Raw genomic sequence first — 23,034 nt, 5'->3', positions numbered from 1 at the left:
TAACCATAAAAGAATTTTAAACTGAAAAATCATGTGAAAACCATAATCCCATTTCAAATACTCCTCTTGCACATTCTTTCTTGTCCCACAGTATATCTGAAAGCTGAATGGATTTGTTATTTCATATCAAAGGAAGACAGTAAGTTTCAGAGTCTAGACATCCTCCCAGAAATGCTTAAGCTGACTGTCTCATTTACATTTATTGCTTCTAGTTACGGCTATAAAAGTATTCCACAGGGAAAGAAAAAGTCAAACTCTCTGAAAGATGAAGAAGCTTGGTAGTTTACATCTAGCACTTCAGATTTCACCCAGGAAATCCTGCAGTGTTTTGGACATGAAGCAGTGGCACCACGTACTGCTGTAAGATGAACGGTATTGTATGCTGAAAGTCACACACAAGTTCTAAATGGCTGCAGTACTTAGAGCTGATAGATACTACTGATCAAACCAGAAGAAATTATCAACATGTAGCTGCGTGAAGGAAAAATTACTGGTCTCTTTTTAAAGCCAAATGTAACAATAATGTAAAACCACACTTACAAGGGCTCAGACTACCACTGTGGAAACTAGTTTCAAGCAAGAACAGGATACTGCCTCAGTGCAGTGTTCAGCATATACCAATACCTTCTGGTGCTCTTCCAGCATTTGCTGCCTGTTAGCCAATATGCACTTTAATTATGAAATTCAGTTGTTTAGAATTGAATAGATGGACATATATTTTCAACACAAAAAACCCCACGGCTTGCTAGTCTATGTTGGTTTCAGGCCTTACAAGGTATTGTAATCTTGATTGATTTGGTGTGTGATGTATTTCTTTTTCAGTTGTACGGAATGCTGCTCTTTGTGAGTTTCAGGTTACTTGATCCTGACAACTAAGCTTTATATTCAAGTATGCTGCTGGAGTTTGACCATAAAACTTCTTGTGAATTTTGTCTGAGAACTCACGAACAAGGTGGACCCTTTATAGTAACATGGTAAGCCCACTTAGCGATCAGGTGAACTTTAAAGAAGGAAAATGGTTTTCTGTTTTCTAGAGAAAGTTCCACAAAGTCAAGAATTTTCAGGATTGTAACATTCTCATGGGAACATAAACACCTAAGTAAGCTACATGTGTTTCCAAAGATCTGAGTGAGAATAGTAGAAGATAATCCAGAATTCTGATCATGGGTATGACAATTGTGTTCTTGTAGCAGAAAATCTGTAACTTAGAATAAAACCCCACAGCATTCCTTCTGGAAAAGTGTAGGTCAAAAAATAAATAAATAAATAAATAAATAAAATATAGGCTTCATAAGGATTTAAAGCTGGTTTAAGTTCAGCTAGAAAGCCTGCTGTTTATAAATACGCAGCTATAGCTCAATGGCAAGAGTGAAAAAACAAATTCATTTAGTTGGAAGAATATACGTACGCAATGCATGTGCAATATAAACTTAGTGAAGAAGGGTTTTGAAAATGTATTGGAGTATTTAGAATTTGCATAATTTTAACAAGCTAGTAATAATATGAAAAACAAAGCACAGGTCAGAAAAATGAAGTGTAATGGCTGAATTTCAAAAAACAACATGGATACAGGACAGAGACAGGTTAGGCAACCATTCAGTAGAAAACAGTTTGTGGCTTGGAATGGATTGGAAACCAGACATGAAAGAAGCAATGACAAATAAAGTAATCCTTCAACTCAACACTAACAAAGCATTGTATCTAGTCATGAACCACTCAGAAATCTCAGGAAGAATGACCACAAATTGAGAAGAATAATCTCTGCAGAAAAGCTAAAAATCTTTTTGTCCAAATGAAAGAAATGCATTTATGATTATTTTCGTATGTGTTAAAAGACAGCTTCAAAAAGAGAAAATTAACTCTTTTGCAAAGTCCATTGTGGATTGATATATAAGATATTTGGTATCATACAGAATCATAGACTTTTGAGTTGGAAGGGTCTGTCAAACGACATCCAGTGCAACTCCCCTTAAATCACCAGGGACAGCTATAGCTACATCAGGTTGCTCAGAGGCCTGTCCAGCCTGACCTTGAATGTCACCACAGATGGGGCTTCTATAGCTTCTCTGGGCAACCTGTTACAGTGCCTCACTACCCTCATGGTAAAAAACTTTTTCCTTATATCCAATTTAAATCTCCTCTCTCCATTTTGAAACAATTTCCCCTTGTCTTATCACAACACACCCTGTTAAAGAGTCTGTTCCCTTCCCTCTTACAGCCCCGCTTTAGATACTGAAAGGCCATTCTCAGGTCTCCCCAGAGCCTTCTCCACGCTGAATAACCCAGCTCTCTTTGGGTGCACAATAAATGGTCTATATCTCTATATCATCCTCAGCAGGTTTGCAGATGACAGCAAGCTGTCAATACAGCTGGTGGGAAGGGAAGACATCCATAGGGACCTGGACAGGCTGGAGAAGTGGGCCCATGAAAACCTAATGAGATTCAGTAACACCAAGCTCAAGGTACTGCACTTGGGCTGGTGCAATCACAGTTGTTTATACAGACTGGGGAAGAAATCCTTGAGAGCAGCACTGCAGAGAAGGACGTGGGGGTCCTGGACATGAGCCAGCAGTCTGTGATTGCAGCCTGGAAGGCCAACTGTGTTCTGGGCTGCATTAAAAAAGGGGTGGTCAGCAGGGAGAGAGGTGATTGTCTCCCTCTACTCAGCTTTTGTGAGGCCCCACCTGGAGTGCTGTGTCCAGGTCTAGAGCTCCCAGTACATGAAACATTCAGGACTTTTGGAATGGGTCCAGAGGAGGGCCACTAAAATGATCAGAGGGCTGGAGCACCTCTCCTAAGGGGAAAGGTTGAGGGAACTGGGCTTCTTTAGCTTTGAGAAGAGAAGGCTCTGGGGGGACCTCATTGTGGCCTTCTAGTAGTTGGAGTATATATATATATATATATCATTGGACTTTAAGAACAAATTTGACAAACAGTAAAAAAACTATATATCCTGCATTCCTTTTAGGCTTAATTATGTTACATTTGGGAGTCCTGCTCTGGCCCTTTTCAGGTGCAACTCAGAAATCAGTATTCATGGTGGATTCAGAAATCCACCATTATCAACTGAGTAGCAACATTATCTGCTAATAAGAATAAACAGGCCTCTGTTAGAGGATATGTTATCTGGGAAAATGTTTCACTTCTTAGCAATAGAAGATCTAATCTTATCCTTCCTGTAAACAGATAACAAACTGAGAGTCCAATATCACCAGCTGAACCACCTTTCTGTTAGGGATTAAGCATCACTGTTTCTCAGTGCAGTATCTGTAAATTAGTGCCAACTACAAAAACACACAGATGACCTTACAAACTTGCTAACATTTCTTTAGTACATAGTTGGATTGGGACATTTTTTACTATATGTATTTTTATTTGATGAATTATTTCATGGGAAAGTGTTTCAGCATTGTAAGTATCACTCTTATTCCATTTAAAGAAGATGATTTTGCACAAATTAACTAAAGCAGTCAGTCTTTGAATTGCATATCAAATTGCAGTACTTGATTGTGTCTGATTTTTTTTCTCCCATGCTGGACTCTCCCCATGGAAATTATTTTATGTTATGTTCACAGGAACTGCATCATCAGTTCCATTATATGCAGCTGTCGTAATATTTTTTTGACTAAGGCTTGCTTTTAGCTGCAGGTGTAACTATTTGATATTAGAATCATAGGCCTGAAGTAGCACTACAACCTGTCTAAGTATAACACACATATGAAGATCTATATAAAGCAGTTCAAACCTTGAAAATGGTGTGTCCTGTATAAAACAAAGTCTGGGTAGTATTTTCACTTTAAAAATCAGGCTTATTCACTAGTCCAGAAGAGAAGTAACACTTAAGTGAATTATTCCAGCTGGGTCTTATGCAGTCACATATTAAGTTTTATACGTCTAGTCCCCAAACAGATGACATCTCACTGCATCTGTGATGAATCTCATATATATATATTTTGAAGAAAAGTCTGTCATTTGAAGTGCCAGGTAAGACTTTCAGCCCAGAACAAATGACTGCACTCTGCACAAACTATATGGAAGAGAAGAATGAATTCCTATACCCGATGCCCTTGTTAGGTAGATTGAAACTAAACAGCAAGTAATGATCAAAAAGTACTAAAGAAGCCCGGCAAATTATTTAAAAAAAAAACAAACAAAAAAACCCCTAAACAACAGTTATCAATTTGGAGCCATAAGGACAATGGTGTTAATACCAGGATAAACAAGTCTATCTTCTTGAAGCACCTAGATGCCACCACAACAATGCATCTGTCGACTTGTTTCCAGACATTTTTACTGCTGAGTCCCCTTTCTGATAGTACATACCATATTCATTCTGACAGTTTTGATTTCTAAAGGAAATCAGATTTTGATTGCTGCAGACAGATAGATATAATCATTCTCACTTAGCAGCAGTGTTTGCAGTTTGACGTCTCAGTAGAGATCTTTCTATTTCATGTATATTACACATTTCAGATCTCTTCACAGCACTTCCTCAGATGCCTTCTTAGACAGTAAAATCTGGTAATAATTATCAAACACCATACACACTGTTTACAATAGAGTCATATTTCTTTCTTCTTTTTCTCTTGCATAAAAAGTAGAATGCTGCTGAAAAGTACCCAAACGTCTGCTGTGCTTCATGCCAATACAGCAGCTCAGCCAAATATGCAGAGAAAAGTTTGCCAAATAAAAGAAAACATAACAAATTCATAATGGTTTCTATCCTGACAGAAAATGAAAATTATACCTCAATGTGTGGCCACTCATGTGGACACATAAAAATGTCATAGAGGCAATCGTTCTACCTCAGATAACACACCCTGACAGTAGAGCAGTACATACTGGCTAACTTTCACTTCCCATAAAAACAGCAGCCATGACCTACAAAATGAACTGAAGGAATCACATAATTTGTGCATATCATATATGCATATGCCATGCACTAATTATATTTTTCATAAATAATACAAAGTAGAATGTTTGGTTTTTGAGTAGAATGACTGTATTTATAAGAGCAGATTGGAATTAAGAAAGCATTTTTAAAAGTGAAGTCACTACAGTTATCTCAAATAATCCGATCCAATGAAGACAATGAAAACAAAAGCCTTTATCCCCAAATGCGAAATTCAACTCTCCAAGCCATCTAAACAGTCTGAAGTTTAATAGCTTTTAGAAGACTTCATTGCTTTCCTAATGTTGTATATGGTTATAGCCAATTTATGTAATATGAATACTTTATAATTTATTTAGCTTGGATGTAAATTCTTTCAAATTGGAGCAATACTTATTTCTCAGTAAAGGTAATAAGCACACTTGAACTGTGAAATCAATAATATGATAATGTTGGTTATTAGTTTATTACCTAGCTTCATATCATTCTAACTCCTTATTTCAGTGCAATGTTGTTTTCTGAACAAAGTCATTTTTTGGAACAAAACTATAAGCAATTCCATAATCTCCAACTGAAACAGTCTTTTTTTTTTTTTTTTTGTACCGTATGGATTATCTACAGGGTGAAGAATTATCTCTGATTAGATATTAGTAATTACTAAACAAGGAACATGAAAGATTACTCATAGGTTCCTGAGTCCTTTAAATTCTGTTCCTGGAGATAAAGGAAAGGCTGCATACTTTGTCAAGAGCTTAAAAGCACATCGATACCCCAGAAGAATCTCCAAGTCCTAGTGAAATCCTGAAATCCTAGGGACTAAAAATGTATGCTGTATGTTCTCCATCATCCTCAAATAGCTGCATAATGCCTGAGACAGAAAATGACAAATTGAAGAAGGACTATGTGGTTTAAAAACTTAACAAATAGAAGGTAACAAGAGAAAACTTAAAATAATAGTAAGCAGAAGCAGCACATAATGAGATTTATCCTAATGTAGCACAGTAAAGTCTCTACTTTCAAAATCAAGAATCTGAAGCAAAAATCATTTTGCTTTGATTTATCTTTTAAAAAGAACATAATCAAAGAAAGCATAGTTAATTCTTCTTTTCATTCCAGATAGTAGTTAGAATTGAAACTACCAGAAAACTTCAGAAATTTAATCTGAACTTTAAAACTACCACAATTCTAAAGCTAAAAGAAATCCTCAGTGCTTATGTAAACTAGAAGTATTATAAGCAAAGTATATAATCAGTAAAATAAGAAGTAAAATGATATGCTGTAACATGTTTGAATTGCAATTGTTTTAAATTATTACAAGATTTTTAATAGCTTATATAGTAACTCAAATGCAATTTCATCACTGTTATCTGTTAAAATGAAAGTGGACTACACTAATACAAAGAAGCACTGAAAAAATAAATGCACTTACCACACTCTCCATAAGAAAAAGTGTTGTTTTACTACTGCAAGAATTCTATACTAATGGCTGTACTACTAGTGTTAACATTTCTGCCAGAGCAGGCATTCAAAGCTTTCTGCAAAAAAGTTTCCTGGCATTTCCCCTGTGAGGTCTTCACAGAATCACAGTGAAAAGGAAGAAAGTGTGAAGGTGAAGCTGCAGAATTTGTGTTGCTTAATTAAAAACTAGCAGGGATTCATCATGTGTATGACAATTAAAAAAATAAGTGATTTGAGTGATATAAAATTTTAGGATCATCTACATACTTCATAATCTGCAGTTCGACTCACCTTTGATGACCATCTTTTTTTTCTTGTTAAATTTTCATAGAATGAATCTTCAAATAAGTAGTCTAAGATTTTCTTATTTGATGTACAAAAACGACCATGTTTATATTATAGATTACTGTAACTTGACAGATAACTTCTAGGTAGCTGAAAAATTAAGATTTTTTAAAAAATTGCCTTCCATGCATTATCTTCCTTCCCACTGTTTTTTATGTTCTTTTCTTACTTGCACATCTTTTTTCAACTGTAGAATTACTGTAAAAACATGTAACAGTCTGCATTTCTTCACAACATTACATGTCTCCTCATCTGAGAATAAACCTTAATTAAAGTTATGGTTATTTTACTGTTTTATATGAATCTTCTCAAAAAGATACAGGGTACTTCAATCATGTTTAGCTAAGTCATTCATTTTCTGTTTAAAATCCGAACACCTTCTTTTTACTCCTATTTGTATTTCAGTCTTTTCTGGGTTAAAGTATTGGTGCTATTCTGGAGATTTGGGGAAGATACATTATCAGACTATCTTCCAAAACACAAGCCTTTATGAAGATCTTAAGGCTATACTTCATACATATTTTCACTTACTCAGGCTACACTTCATAGATATTTTCACATAATCATATAAAATTATCAGAGACTGAAATATACAAGTGCCGATGTCTTAGTTAAATTTTATTTTTCAGAGCTAGTTTTGTGGTAGCTGTGACTGCTTACATGTATAACTAAGAAAAACATTGCAAGAGAGATATTTTATTAGACCTACAACTTGTCTTATAAAAAATAAGACCAGTTTGTATAAAACATCTTTTTTCTTATTTTTGAATGTTTTTTTTTTTTTTCCTAGCTATTTCATGTAAATATTTTTATTATTGACTAGCAGTTCTCAATTTAAGATTACAGGATTGCAATTCAAATCACACTGATTTTTCTCCTTCCCTACCTAAAGGTGAATTCTTTGACATAAACATGGTACAGGCTGCTTCTGTGACTGGAAGGTGTTGAGTTCAGAACTTCTGCAGTGCTTCATCAATTGCTTCACTGTGGTCACCCTCCCCTCCAGTTGAATCTTTCCTTATCTCATCCACCAGTCTTTAAAATATAACCCCCAGTAAGGGTGGCAAAGCATTTCCCACTCTCCTGCTTTATTTTCCAAAGCACTAAAACATTATGTTTTAGCTGACACCTGCTGCATCAACTCTTTTAATTTGGTGTTTCAGCTGCTTCTTAGATTAAAGCTTAGAAGTGCAGGGTTTCAAAAACACACAGAGAAGTTTATCTAGAGGTGATGAAATCACTAAATTTTAAGGCAGAAAGCTGCTAACTCCTTTCAGAACTTATTTCCTCCTGGAGATAAATGGCACAGAAAGCATACCACTTTGTTTCCTCATAATGATATCCAGAAGAAGAAACAAGGAGAAGAAACAAGCAACTAATTGACCACTGAAAATTAAAGTGTTAGTAAAAGGAGTCTTACAGAATAAGGATCCACTTAACTGAAAATAGAGACTGATTTGCAAAACAAATGAAAAATGAAGACTGTTACTTATCCTCTGTCAATCTTGACCAGTAGTAACGAGACAAATCAAAATCCATAAAACTTACCACCCTTCATCAGTGTCTGCTTCAGATTCAGAAACCTCATTTTCAGGAGTTTCTTCAATTGCTTGGGTTAACTTTGATTTAAATCGGTCCAGCAGTGCCAGCGTCTGAAGTTAAATACAGTAGGAAGTCACATACATTTATAAACAAGTATTATACAACTTCAAACTATTATTTTGGGAAGCAGTGTGATGAGATGGGAGATAACTTTTCTATGACTTCAAAGAAAACTGCAGTCAAGCAACTGAGACTGATGGGTGCCAAGAGCGCATGTTGAGCAAGTGAGAGGGTGTGCAGTGCCGGGAGTACACAAGCAAGAGAGCAATTATCTAGCCATCTAGTAAAATAAAAACACTATATTTAGGAAACAGATACTCATGCTATACTTACAGAATAAAATAGATAATAAATTAGACAGCACTGGCTACTGACAACAAATTTTACTGTTTCAATCTGTTAGTTTCTTCTAGTAAGGCAATCCGCTGCATAAATTATAGACAACTAAACTATTGAAGACACAGCTTAATTGATACTCCTGTATTTTACAATGCTGATCTTTTTTTTTTTTTTTTTTTCCCCCCGACTTTAAAAAACTCTAAGCTTTTTACTTGAATACAAAGAACCATCTTAACTACTTTGACAGACACTGGTCCTTACACTACACACACCAGAACCATCCTGATTTATATTTGGTATTTTATTTTACAGATTGACACTGCCCTGTCTTTCAGCTACAACAAAATCACTGAATCTATGGTAACATCTGAAGATCATACTGCAGGTCTTCTTTCTGATCACTTGAGAGGACATGCTGATTACACAAGAATTGTATATCTAAGCATTGTGATGGCACAAGGGTCATGGGGCTCTTCATAAAAAGGGCAGACCATAAGAACAGCCTGCACAGCCTGCAGCTTAATTCTTGCTGATATTTGAGACATTACTGGAAAGGAAAGCGTCAGGGAATAAGTACTTAACTGAATTTATGTGGCAGACTGCATTTGATCTGTAGGTGATAGGTTGGCCACCTATGCTGTAAAACACCTCTGCATGGCTGTTTAGTTTTGTTTAGTCAAGTTTTTCAAATTTAAAAGAATAAAAACTAAACAAGAATAGAAAACAGAATTTGGAAATACCAGAAGTGTTCACTGGAGTCAAATTTCCTTCTGGGAGCAATCTTAACTTTAGGAGTTTCCTGGCTTTTGAGTTCTTTCAAAAACACATTTTAGCACTGCCAAAGGTGGGTTTTAGCATTTATTAGTGTTTAGAAATAACAATTTACGTTTTATGGAAAATTAACTGTAACAGATTTGTAAACTTTGTTTTTTATACAAATGAAGAGAAAAAAGTTTTCAGATCTCATTCTGGAATCCTTATTCCCTAGGATTACCTGATCTTCACGGGAAGCTCCTTTCTTTGGCTGCTGCTTCCGTTTGTCTTCGTATTTTCTCTTCTCCTGAAGGTATTCTTCAACAACACTATTTGGTGCAGGTTCCTCTTCTGAGTAAGGAAATACATTTGGTTAAACAAATTACAGTTGGCTTTTTGATTTATTACCATTTTGAAGAACATTTGTTATTTCTGAAATACCAAACACAAGCCTTCCATAAAACGTTTCAGCTGTTTTGCTTTTTGAGCAAGTAAGATGATTTGCTGCTTGATGACATGAAATACAAAACACTGTACTAAGCAGACACAAGCCCCAATTTTTTTATGTCAATTATATTTTACCTCTGAGCAAGAGAAAGCAGGGTAGAACTCTGACATTAAGACAGAAGCAAAAACTGCTGAAATTTCTCTAAGAAGTTTACCTTCATCCCTGAGCATCTTTCCTGGAGCAACTGAACTGATATACTGTATTATTAAATTATCAGTTCTTCTGTTTTGTAAGCTGAAGAAGCTACAATTCAAATCTCTGATGTTTGGATGACTGCTGACAGCTACACAGGGGCAAATACTTTAAAATAAAATTCTCTCACTTCATTTGACGTTGCCTATAAAGTTTATAAATACAACATGTAAAAAAAAAAGGAAAGAAATTTATGGTATGTAATCATCCATATACAAACAAAATAGTCCGCTTTGATAAGCAGAAATTCTCTGATAAAAATACTTTGTATTTGCAAGAACAAACACAGCTAATAAAGAAGGAAAAGAAAGTGTCTGGAAAAGAGAGTCGTTGGGGGGAAGAATCCCTTTTAAAATGCAAACTGTCCTTTTAGAATGCACAAAGGCATTTAACTGCTATTTCATACTTCCTAGTCTGTATCCCACAGCTCCTCCAAATTTTTTTTTGACAGGGCTGGAGGACCACATCACTATATGATGGACTTGAACTTCAAATCAAGACTAACAAATTTAGGACCAGCTTGTTAATCTGAAGTATAAAGACCATTACACTGGCAATTATATATGAAAGCTCCAAGAATCTAAGAGGATTAATTCAGATAAAAATGAATGAAACTGTCATGAATACAATACACTGACAATGATATTCCTCACTCAAGTAGCACAGAATGAAGAAAATACTAGTTTAAGTAACACAGAACTTGCATGTGTATCCTAGAACTATCAAATCACAAAGTGTAAATTGTGTCAAGAAAAGAAAGGTTTTTTTTTTTTTTTAAAAATTCTGAGATTGCATACACATTATATCATTAGGAAAGGTGAGGAAAAACAAAACAAAACAATAAATAACTTTCCTTTTTGGAAAAAAGCTTCATTCTCACTTTAAGAGAATTTCTACTTACTCTCAGCTAGCCTGAGTTACTGCCAAGAGAACCTTCATCTTACTGTGACATAAACTTCAGCATTTGTGTAATTTATTTTCTTTCAGATAGATTCTTCTATCCTAAAATATTCCTTTAAGGAGTAACAGATGCCAACATTATGGTGTAATCTAATCTAAAACTTTGGTTTTGAGACATGGTTTCCAATGATATCTTGAAACAACAGAGGAGATTCAAGTCTGTAAACCAGAAAGGAAGAGACCGATTTTAAAAAATACAGAAGGGTTTATTTTTTCACGCTTAAATTAGGAACAGTTTAAATGATGTCAGTTTTCAAATACAAAAGTGAAGGATTATAACAAAGAAATGAGAACATGATCTGAGAGTACTGTAGGGAATGCCATTCTTCAAAATTTCAGATCACTTCCTAAACAAAAGATAGAGCTCGCTATAAAATTTTTATGCTTCATTCCTACAAGTAGAATTAAATAGTGTAAACAAACACTCAACCAGCGTTGCATCAATCACCTTCCATTTCACAAACTGCAACTGAATTTTCCCTTCCACTTTATGAAAACCAAGAACTTCTAGGCCTTCTGACTAGAAGATCAGAAAAATACAATCGTTGTTTAAGGCCTCACTGCACCATCCCTGTACCTGAAGGATGTTTATAAACAGGAAGGCATCCCAATTTTTAGTATGGTCTGATAGTGATAGGACAAGGAGGAATGGATTTAAACTAAAAGAGGGTAGATTTAGGTTAAATGTTAGGAGAAAAATCTTCATACTGCAGGTGCTGAGGCTGCACAGGCTGCTCAGAGAAGCTGGGGATATCCCATCTCTGGAGGTGTTTAGGACCAGGTTGCATGGGGTCCTGAGCAGCCCGAGCTGGTGGGGAGCAACCATACCCACAGCACTGTTAGTCTGAACTGGGCGAACTTTTAGTTCCCTTCCAACCCAAACCATTCTGTGATTCTATGATTAAGTCAGTTTCTGTAATCAGGACCTAAGATGCTTCTTCCAGAACCCAGGATGTTTCTTCCAGCATTAAATATTGGCTATGCAAACAAAACATTAATTTACTGCAAAGTAACATAACATATAAATAAAATAAAATACAATATGAAATAATACTGCTACTCTTCAAAGAATTTGTAACCTTCTCTTCAGTTTATTTTTGATTAGAACTATCTAACTTGTTATTTTTTCACATCTTAAACTATCAGTCAGTTACTATTACCCTGGAACTTCTAAGAGCCACTACTGGTCCTAATGAGCAAGGCAAGAGTCAAGACATATTTATTACTAGTGAACAACCAAATACATTTTTTTACAGATTGATTTTCCAAGGCTGAGATTATTACTGGATTATATAGTTTCCTACGATGAAAAATAACAGTTTCAGAACAAACTTACTGGTTAATTTAGCCAACTTAAACAAAATAATCTTACTACTGATTTTTAGAGCTTCAAAACACGTGTTTGAAAAAGAAAGCCCCACTAATAATGCACTTTAATATGTGACAATGGAAATTCCTAGTGAACTGTCTCTGAACTTTGGCAGCTTTTAGGCACGCATTACAGAAGTCACAGGCTAAAATGTGGTTAATTTTCTAACATCGGCTGACTTTGAAAACATGCTTAAGATTACTAGGAAAGTCACAGCTGGCTTACAGTGAAGCTTTTTTCAACTTTTCTTTACCAAGCAGAGAAAGAGGGAAAAGCATTTACTTTAGCAGGGAAGAGGTATTACTTAAGGACAGTTTAAACAAGAAAAAATAAAAACTGAAACAATAGAAGAAAACAAATATACACAAAAATGAAATATTCAAGATGCACACTTCGATACAGTGGAGCTATACTCTGTATTCCATATACCACAGATCCTCATACCTAACATGCCTTATGCTACATAATTTCAAAACAACCACAGTTTGGGTTTTGCAGTTTTCTGAAACATGCACAATTCTCTTATGGTATCAGAAGTCAAGAAAACGTCTTGACAGGACTTAAGCAAATCTTTACATGCCACTGACATTACACAGACTTAATAATAAAAACAGAAATAAAACATAATCTTAAACTGGCATCCTTGCTGGCTTTGCAGACTTTCCTAAACACTTCAATCATTCAGTTCTCTTGCTACAAACTAGATAACAATCTGTGCCGCTGTAGGAGCCTTACACTTCATGCTGACTTTTACATTAGTAGTTAGGTTATTATGTTGAGGCTTTTCTTTTTTTCTCATGTATGGTAGTTAAATTCCTTCATTCAAAGATTATCATATAGTTTACAAAAATGTTCTAATGAGAAAAATGAAAATAGCACTTGAAAACTATTTAAAACCAACATATAATTAAGAAAACATGATATTTCTCTAGAGCATATTTGAAGTATATTCACAGATTTACGCAATAAAACTTTGAAGTACATCTTTTTCAAACACTTGATTAAGTACTTCAAAATGCTGAAGTAATTCAGCACTCAAATTATAATGTTTGATGTAATTTCTGGCATCACTGCAGTGAATGTCACATAAAAGAAAAACATCTTATTTAAAATAAGGTCTTGACAGCAGTCTGGCATAGTTAACAATTGTATTCACAGATTGGAAAGCTGGTTATAATCAAACTTGTAAGGAGGGAATTATTTTTTTTAATCTCTGTCCTCTTGAAACAATGTAAACACTTAAATTTTCACCCCTAATCCTCCTTAGTTTCCCGAATGTTCTGAACGTGGAAAGAATATTACGTACGCATTACACATAGGTCAATCTGAAAGTAATGCCTCCTATTTATTTCACTGGAAACTACAACAGGTATAAAGTGTACAATAGTACTGTTCAACAGAAGAAATTCTTAGCTACAAAATACTAATCTTCAATGCAGTCACCACCGTTAGCTATGCATTTTTGCCAGCAATGGACAAGAGCCTGATAGCAGACAGTTTTTAATACATGCAATTTCTTGTAAGCAAACAAACACAGAAAAGGTAAACTGTTAACATTTGTCAGATCATACGTCATGAAATGAGCTATATAAATCTGATTTTAACTTTTGGGCAAAATTACTTGCTCAGGTAAAACATTGTATTTTTTTGCTGTTAAATTTTATTATATCCAAACTGAAGTTTGAATGTAGAATAAAGTATTTTCTGCTATTCTTTGGTTGTAAATGGCTGCTTCACAGTAAATGTATCTTTCTTCACTTGCCATCTTAAATACTAAGGTCCCAGCACCTTCTACCTAAATTATAAATCCTTTCATCTATCTCCTAATAACAAATTCATCCAGTTCTTTGCTATTTTTTTCTTTTTTTTTTTCCCTTCTTTTCCCCCCTGTTTGTATCCAATTGCTCCATATTTCTTGGTGGTACAACACTGAGAAGCAATATTATTTATAACCGTGCTTTCATAGTTAACAGCTTTTGTAGTAACAACTGCATGATCAAACCTGAATCACACATAAATTCATGTTCAGTTTGTTTTCCTGTACAAACTTGAAATACCAAGTGTGATGATCAAGTGAAATATCAAGTAAATATTAGCACCCCAACATGACACTGTTTATTTTCAGTGACATGCTTCACATCTCCCCCTCATCCCAACAAATTTGGTACCTCTTGTACTGGGATTCAGTATGTAGTGACATTTACGTTTGCTTTTTCATGATCAAAACATTATTTTTTCATTTTCATGATCCAGCGTGAATACTCAGTCCAGTTTTAATTTTCATAACACATGCATCACAAAGTGCAAGTTAAATCTGAGATATAACACTACATCAATATTGTAAGACTTACAAACATCTACATCTCTGTCTTCACAATTGGTATTATCTAGCAAGATTAGAGGTCTTCACTTGCAGTTCCTAAATTACTATCCAAACACCACTGAAAAACAGTAGGTTTGCAGTCAGAGAATGTTATTTAGTCATTTTAATCTGCACCTTCTTTAAAAATGATAATACAGAATGCCAACATTTTAACAGATGTTAGAGAAAAAAAGTGAACACTTTGTTAAGGTAAGAAAGGCAAATTCCAGACAACTGCTTTTAGCTCCCTACAAGCAATAATGAAAATAGAAGTTTTATTTTGAATGCAGACAGACTCACCTTATAGTGAGTCTTTAGGCTACCCTTTAGGCAACCACTAGGTAGCCTAATGCTGTTACTCATGAAAGGCAGGGAAACTTTGGCTACTTCAGTACTGGTCAACAATACTATGAAACAGGAGCAAACTATTTGCTAATGCCCTGATTCTCTCACTGTGCTCTTTGGGGGCTGTTTTATTTTGGACTACTGGTTGGATCTCAGCAGGTGCACTCCTGGAACACATCTTTTAGTGTGGCATCATCCAAAAACAGACATCTGGTTTGCAGTAAAGACACTAATGAAGATGTATGTTCTAGTTAATATTCCTATTAAAATTTCACCTCTCCAGAGAACTAGAATTTCTCTTTCTGCAAGCAATTTCATCCTTTACCAGAACCTTACCTGTCTGCTGTACTTACTCTTTCCATACAGACAACAAATTGATAGGTATGTGAGTGATGACAGAAGAAAAATTTTTAAAAAGCAGTCGGTACAATACAATAATGAAAAGAAATTATTTTAAATTCCTTTTCCCCAAGACCAAATAGAACATGTTTAATAACTCTGCATTTATTTTTTTAGTGTGCATTTTTCAGTGGCAGATTCTCAATTACCAGAAAGAAATATTATTCTTTTGATCATATGGTGAATTACATTTGTCTGTATTAAGTCATCCTCAAAAAGGGAAGCATCACTAGGATAGCAACTTTCTCTGACAATAGATAAAATAACTCATGAGAGTACGAGAATAAGTTAAGTGCGGAGAAAGCAAAAAGCAAAGACAGTAATACCTTACTGCAGACATATAAAAGTTTATTTTAACTTCATGACTTAAAGACTCAGAGATGGTAAATACCATACTTTCTGTAATGCTTCCATAAAGCTATCATCACTGGTAACAAGATGCTTAGTTTCACTTCCCCCTCAAAGCCTTCCTCCAGGCACACTTTATCTTTCTCTTGATTTACTGTTCAGCTGTGCTTCACAGAATATTGAAGAAAAGAACATATAAGCACACCTCACCCAAAAGACAGGCTCAGCCTTTTGTAAGCCAACCTAAAGAAATATTTGCCTAATTTGGAGCTGGGAAGTTCCACTCTGTAGGTCACCTATTCCAAAGATTCTCTCTTATATTTAATCTAAACCTCTTTTGCTTTAATTGAAGCTCACTACCTCTTGTCCCCTTTTTTTGTAGTAGATTTTGAAGAATAAGTTTCTCTCCATGGTAGCCTTTAACACTCTTGAAGTTCTTTAACATAGGTCGCTTTGGGATGTCATCTCTGCTTTAAACTGAATAACCACTGTTCTATTGTGCTTGCCACAGCATCAGTCACTGTTGTTTCTCTGCTCTGTGAACTTTTAAAAAGTCTCTCACCATTGTTTTCAATTGGAATTTGCTCAAATCTTAGCAAAATACTCAGGCTGAAGACTCACTCAAGTGGAACAGACAACTATCTTACATACAAACAAATCACTTTATATGTATTTTGCAGTATGTTTAAATCTTTTTCTGAACCATGGCCCTATATTTCCTTGACTTTAAGCTATCTAAATGTCAGTGAATGCTGAACATCTTGAGTTTATACAGTTGGTTCCTTTTAAAAGAGATACAAGCCACTTACTATCACCTTTTTTTTTCTCTGGACCTCTTCCCTTTCTGACTTACATATACTGTTTACCACAATTTGATTTTAAACTTCTATGAACTGATTCAATCAACAACTCTGGAACAGAAGTGTAGCAAACTAAGAACAGTTTTTTCCAAGTTAGCAAACTGAATCAGATCAGTTTGCTAACACATGCCAGGGACAGTACAAGTCAGTCACCAAACTTTTCATTTTAACATCTGCATGTGAAAATGCAACCTTAGCACTTATATTTGCACTGTTCTTCATTTTTCCTGTCACATTCCCCTTCCCTGCTCCAGATTTTTTTTTTTTCTTTTAACTCCACAAATAAAGGTAATCTGTCCTATTCTTCAAATCACAAGTAATCAGATTCCCAGTTTCATTAGTTATCTTAAAGCATTTTATTAATATTTTGTTAATGTCTCTGGGACTGCTTTAGCCAACTCCCCAGTAAGCTTCAGTGAATTCCAACAAGTTTGAATGATTTTAATGCACCTATTAAGTAGTTTATAGTTCATTTGTTCTGTACCTGAATGTTTCCCTTATGTGATAGATCCTCTGTAACCATATAAACAAAAGTGACCACTAGAGATTGAATTAAGCACTCAAACTTCTTTCCTTTTTGTCTAAAAAAACCAACATCTTGCTCATTCTTCTCCTCTTACTGTATTTTCATTAATCAATTTGTCCATCAATATTTGCATCTAATTTAACATCTTCTTAATTTTGTCTTCCATGCTTATTTTCAGAATATTTAGTTAGACTTCCCAACAACTCGGCGAATAGTTTCTTTCCTGCCATACATATTTCTCAACAGTAGAGTAGACCACTTCTGCTCAAAAAGGGAAACCAGGATTATTTTTATCACTAGCTGCTACCTACAGTTTTTCAGCAGGTTTATATTCTGCCTGCAATTTAATTCAAAGAAATTTTAAAGAAAACAAACTGATACATAAAGCTTTCTTTTCTTCCCCACAGCACCTTGTCCTAAAATAAAAGGTATCTTTTCAAACAGCATCATAGTTTTATCTATCACTGGCATCTAAATATTAATTTAGTCTGTCACTGTGGAAGTGGATTTCCTCCAATTCTTCTTCAGTAAGTCCTCTGACGTAACTGGCACCCAAACAGGGATATGTTTAAGCAATGGTGTTACAACTGCCATACAAGGCATGCTTCTGTTTCATTTATCATATATGTACATAGGGATTATTCTTTTTCTTTTCTACACTTCCACTTCTTTTTCATGTGCCCAGTGATTGGATATGCTGTCTTGCCAAAGAGAGCTCATATTCACTTAGTGACTAAGTTTTATTTCTAGAGCCTTTTTAGGGCCACTACTTTCTATAATATGATGACAGACTTCATACACAAGTTCCAGATACTGATTTTTTTTTTTTTTTAATTTGCCAGGCTGGTTTACTGATCAAGCTCACCTGCTATTCAAGAGAATTTATGACAATATCTAGCAATTATGTTACACTTTCTACCACTTTTCTAAATTGTGTATAATATGGCAATTTAACTGACAATTATTTTATATTTTCTTTCAGATTTGTTATGCTGTTGAGAGATGAGTGAAGACTGCAACCCAGAAATGTATCTAGCAACTCCAGAGTGCCAAAAAGCCTGGCTTTTTTTTTTTTTTTTTCAGTTCTGCTAGTAATCTCTTGCAAATTTACATGCTGAAAATTCACCTTATCTATTAAACACTTGAAAATTTGTGTATGTTTATTAAGAAACAGAATGTAATTTTTTTTTTTGCTACAGAAGTGTGCATCTAAAGATCCATCTTCTTTTGCATAAGTTTATATAGGATAAACTTTGAACTGTCCTCTATATTCTATATCCAATTGGTATCATTCAGAAGAAGTTCAGAATCGTAAAGTCGACAGCTTTGAGTTCAGTGTTGAGCATATGAATTTAAGTGTCTTTCCAGTGTGAACAGTCAAGAAAACTATTCACATTGGATGAGATAAGAACAGGCATGTGCCCTTCAAAGAATTCAGCTCATTATTTGAAAAAAACTGTATTTCAACTTTAGAAGCACTGTCCAGCTACACATATGTAAGCACAGGACATATGAAAGCAGAAATGCTACCAGTACCATTTATATACTGGTATCCTTTTGTTACTACCACTACCCATTCTTATAGAAAATTAATTTTCTAGGAAAAAAAACACCAAACACCATCTACTTTGACAATATATTGTCCACATTTTTGCAAAAGAAAATAAACCTACTGAAGAACATTAAAACTGTGATGTTAACTGGAGATCTAAGCAACACCTGCTGTACCTTCCTTTTCTTACCTTCCTTTTCTTTGGGTTTTATAGTTTGCTCTTCTTTTTTCTGCTTTGCTTCCAACAGTTCACGTTTCAGCTGTCGTGCTTCTTTCCGTAGCTCCTCACTGCAAGGAGAAAAATATTTACAAGAATTTAATCTTCTGAGAATGTAAAGCCACTCAGGAGAAACAGAATCAAAGTTAATGGGCAGTAAATCTCTGATATAAATTAAGGGAATGTACTGACTCACTCATGCTAGGAACATGGCTTAAGAATCAATTAGAAGCTAAGAAAGCTTGTATTTTCATTTAGAAAAGACAACAAAGGGACATAACAGATGACTTATTTTAAGAGCCCTTTAGAAATATGTCAGGGACATGAATAATAAAACAAAGAACTCCCATTTGTATTTTTAATTTAACATTGTAATATTTACTATAAGAACCACAAAAGAATTTGAGACAAAGGTAGAGCCAAATCAATTTTATGCATATTATAAAATTCAGTTTACAGAAGTAACAAATGCCAGCATTCCCAAATTCTTAGATGGACAGATAACGTTAGTTGTGATGTGATTAAGATTACATGTATGTAAGGATAAATTATTACATATGAAAAACTTAATTTTAAAATTTTACAACAACAAACAGGAAATAACAGCAGAAGAAAAAATTGCAAGTCAGTGTGCCAATATTGAACTAAATGTCTTTCTCTGCCATCCTGGCTTGTATCAGGAATGATGCGGTAAGCAGGACTAGGGAAGTCATCCTGCCCCTGTACTCAGCACTGGTGAGGCCTCGCCTTGAGTACTGTGTTCAATTTTGAGTGCCTCAATTCAGAAAGGACACTGAAGTGCTGGAGAACGTCCAAAGAAGGGCAGCAAGGCTTGTGAAGGACTTAGAAAATATGTTCTACAAGGAGAGACTGAAGAAACTGGGACTGTACAGTATGGGGAAAAGAAGGCTGAGGGGAGACCTTACTGCTCTCTTGCAATGTCTGAAATGTGCCTACAGTGAGAGTGGGGTTCATCTCTTCTCTCTGGTGACAGGACAAGTGGAAATGGCCTCAAGTTGCACCAAGGGAGGTTTAGGCTGGATATCAGGGAAAGCTTCTTTACAGAAAGGGAGGCTAAACACTGGAATAGGCTCCCCATGGAGGTGGTTGAGTCACCATCCCTGATTGTGTTTAAGAGCCATTTGGATGTCGTGCTCAGGGACTTGATTTAAGAGAGGGTTGTTAGAATTAGTGTTGTATGGTTAGGTTGTGGTTGGACTTGATGATCTTGTAGGTCTTTCCCAACCTGAGCAATTCTATGAATCACAAAACAGAAAAGTAATCTTGATCTCTTCTGAAGACTGTCCTGTCCAACTCCTTTCCGCAAGCATGGCCAATCATAGCAAGTTGGCTCAAGGCAATGTCCAGTTGGGACTTCTGTGTCCAAAACCAGAGACTCCATAACCCCTCTGGGCAACCTGATGCACCATCCTCAGTGTAAGGAAGTTTTTCCATATGTTTAAATTTAATTTCTTGAATTTCATTCTACATTCATATACTACTTAAAGTAGTATATATATACTAATATATATATATATACATATAATATATATACTAATTTAAGTTCCTATTTATTTTTTACATGCCTGGAAACCATGTGATTTTTGACTTTAAGTTCCTTAAGTACATTGCTAGGTACAATCAAGTATTACAGCTTCTGAATGTAAAGGACATTGTAGAGTAAATGAATGCCACAATTTTCCAAATAAAGATGAGCATTAGCTTATTTGCAAACAATAGCTTTTAACTTTTTATCTCAGATTGTTAGCCTGCTTATTTTTCGACAATTAATACCACCTCTTGATTATTTAATCCTTGGTAACCTTTTCTGATTGAAGTCAGAACACCCTAAAAGGTAATAACCATTGAAAAATGTTAGCAATAGGCTTACACTATTCCAGGGCCAAGCAGAATTATCATCAGCTAGCTCAACCATATTCTCCATACTGAAAATAATGAAAAAATAACAGGGTATGTGTGTACTTGTCTACATATGCTTAAATGCATATAATAAATTGCACAGTAAATATTTCTGAAAAGAATTACTGACACTATTCTTTTTCTGCCAAAATCTAGGCAAGTTAGCTCCAATAAGCACTATGAGAAAACAAAACCAAAAACCTACTTGCTGAACTCAGAAACTAAAATGGAACAATATCAACATAATTGTTCATTTTTCTTATTTCTATCACAATTAATTGAAATCAGCATGTTCATTCTGCTTAAGACAAACCTAGACAATCAGAATCAAAAGAAAATGACTAATGTCAGGGTTTTTAGATGCATCAGTTAGACTCATGGGATCTCTATGATGTAGAAGCTACAGGATACTGGCTGTCTTCAGGTTCATCTCTACTGCATTTTAAATACAACACGCACGGTAAAACTACCAGCTTTCCTGGTAAACTATTTGAATGCATGTTCAACCAACAGCTCTGTACTGTCACCTTGGTCACTACCTGGCTTTCTATTCAGCAAATGAAATAATTTGTATTTCTTTACAATCTTTTTTAAAGGAAAGGATGTTCTCATCATTTTAGTAACTCCTGTTTGCTACGTAATTCCCTGCAATATGTCCACAATCCTTCCAAACACTGTCCTGAGAATCAGACATGGTGAGTTCAAGCACTCCAGTAAAGAACTGACTGCATACTTGGAGCCTTTGCTTTGATTCACAGAAAATACAAAGTAATGACTGCGCTGAGTACTCAAATTACTTCTTGCAATGACTGTAAACCCATTTCTTATCCACTTCTTTCCAAAATGTTCTTCAGCCATTGTACTACCCTGCAGCTACAACCTACATTCCTGATTTCCAAATGTATCATCTATTATTCAGTAGTATTTTAAGTTTTTCTTGTTGCATTCTGGCTAAGTGCTATTTAATTCAAACTATTTTTAAGACTTTATCCTCAGGAAACCTAATGTTCTCATATAAAGACTTCAAATAAAAGCAAGAATGCCAGTGTGCTTATAAACAAATGCTTGGATTTACCTGTACTATAACCAATAAATTCCTTTTACAAATCAAAAAGGTAATCTCTTTAAACCTGTATCATCATTTCACTTAAGTTACTCTAAGAGGCAACACAGTTATTTACTAATCACCAGCAATGACTACAACTTTACTGGCCATCATCTTTGCTTTTGAGTATAACAAAGAAAGCATTCTGTTACGCCTTGTTAGAAAAGAAAGGATAAATTATTCATTTCTTGGTATCAGACCTCTTGCAATATTTAGACTCTGCGATGGCAGTCCTAGAATTCTTTGCAATTTCCTGGATTTTTACTATAAATTAACATTAGAAAAGCAGAAAGCATTCCATTTTCACCAATGTCCTTGCCTAGTTAACTAGGCCCGTTTTCTGCAAGTACTTAAGTTAAAAGATGTAGCATCTTTGTCAGTGGATGTGAACTTTTTACCGTCCTCATTCATACTGCACATACCACATATAGACCATAAATATTTATGTATAATTTTCCTATATAATGATTTCTGCTATCTTTATGATTGTCTGAAGACAAGCCAGCCATTTGCCCTGGTGGTCAAGAAGGCCAGTGTCCCCCTGGCCTGCATGAAAAATGTAGCCAACATGTCTAGGGAAGTAATTGTCCCTCTGTACTCAGCCTGGTGAGACAGACAGCATCCCAGCTCTGCAGACAGTTTTGGGCCCCACACTACAAGAAGGAAATGACGTTGCTGGATGAGTTCCAAGAAGAGCAACAAAACTGGTTAAGTGACAAGGACACAAGATACGAGGCACAGCTGACAGAGAAGGAGTTGTTTATTCTGCCAAAAGGAAGCTGAAGGGAAATGTCACGGCACTCTATGCTACTTGAAGGGAGGCTATTGCAAAGCATATGTCAGTCTCTTTTCTCAGATGAAAAGTCATACGATGTAAGGAAACAGCCTCAAACTGTGCCAGCGGTGGTTTAGATTGGGTTATCAGGAAGACTCTCTCCATGGAAAAAGTAGTCAGGTATTGGAACAGGCTGCCCAGAGAAATA

General features: G+C 35.2%; 1 protein-coding gene across 1 annotated transcript in view; it reads right to left on the bottom strand.

Annotated features, from left to right (window-relative positions):
- The window catches only part of CWC27 (CWC27 spliceosome associated cyclophilin), an 88,606-nt gene that overhangs the window by 10,714 nt on the left and 54,858 nt on the right, over nt 1-23,034 (bottom strand). The window contains exons 11-13 of the mRNA XM_085528607.1: nt 19,000-19,097; nt 9,630-9,739; nt 8,243-8,346 (exon numbers count right to left, since the gene is read on the bottom strand). Coding sequence (XP_085384733.1) covers nt 8,243-8,346; nt 9,630-9,739; nt 19,000-19,097 — 312 coding nt within the window. The remainder of the gene's footprint in view (nt 1-8,242; nt 8,347-9,629; nt 9,740-18,999; nt 19,098-23,034) is intronic.

This window comes from Coturnix japonica, chromosome Z, assembly GCF_054131305.1.
Source record: "Coturnix japonica strain WE chromosome Z, WE-NBRP24, whole genome shotgun sequence".
Lineage (NCBI taxonomy): Eukaryota > Metazoa > Chordata > Aves > Galliformes > Phasianidae > Coturnix > Coturnix japonica.
This window is presented reverse-complemented; position numbering and strand designations above follow the sequence as displayed.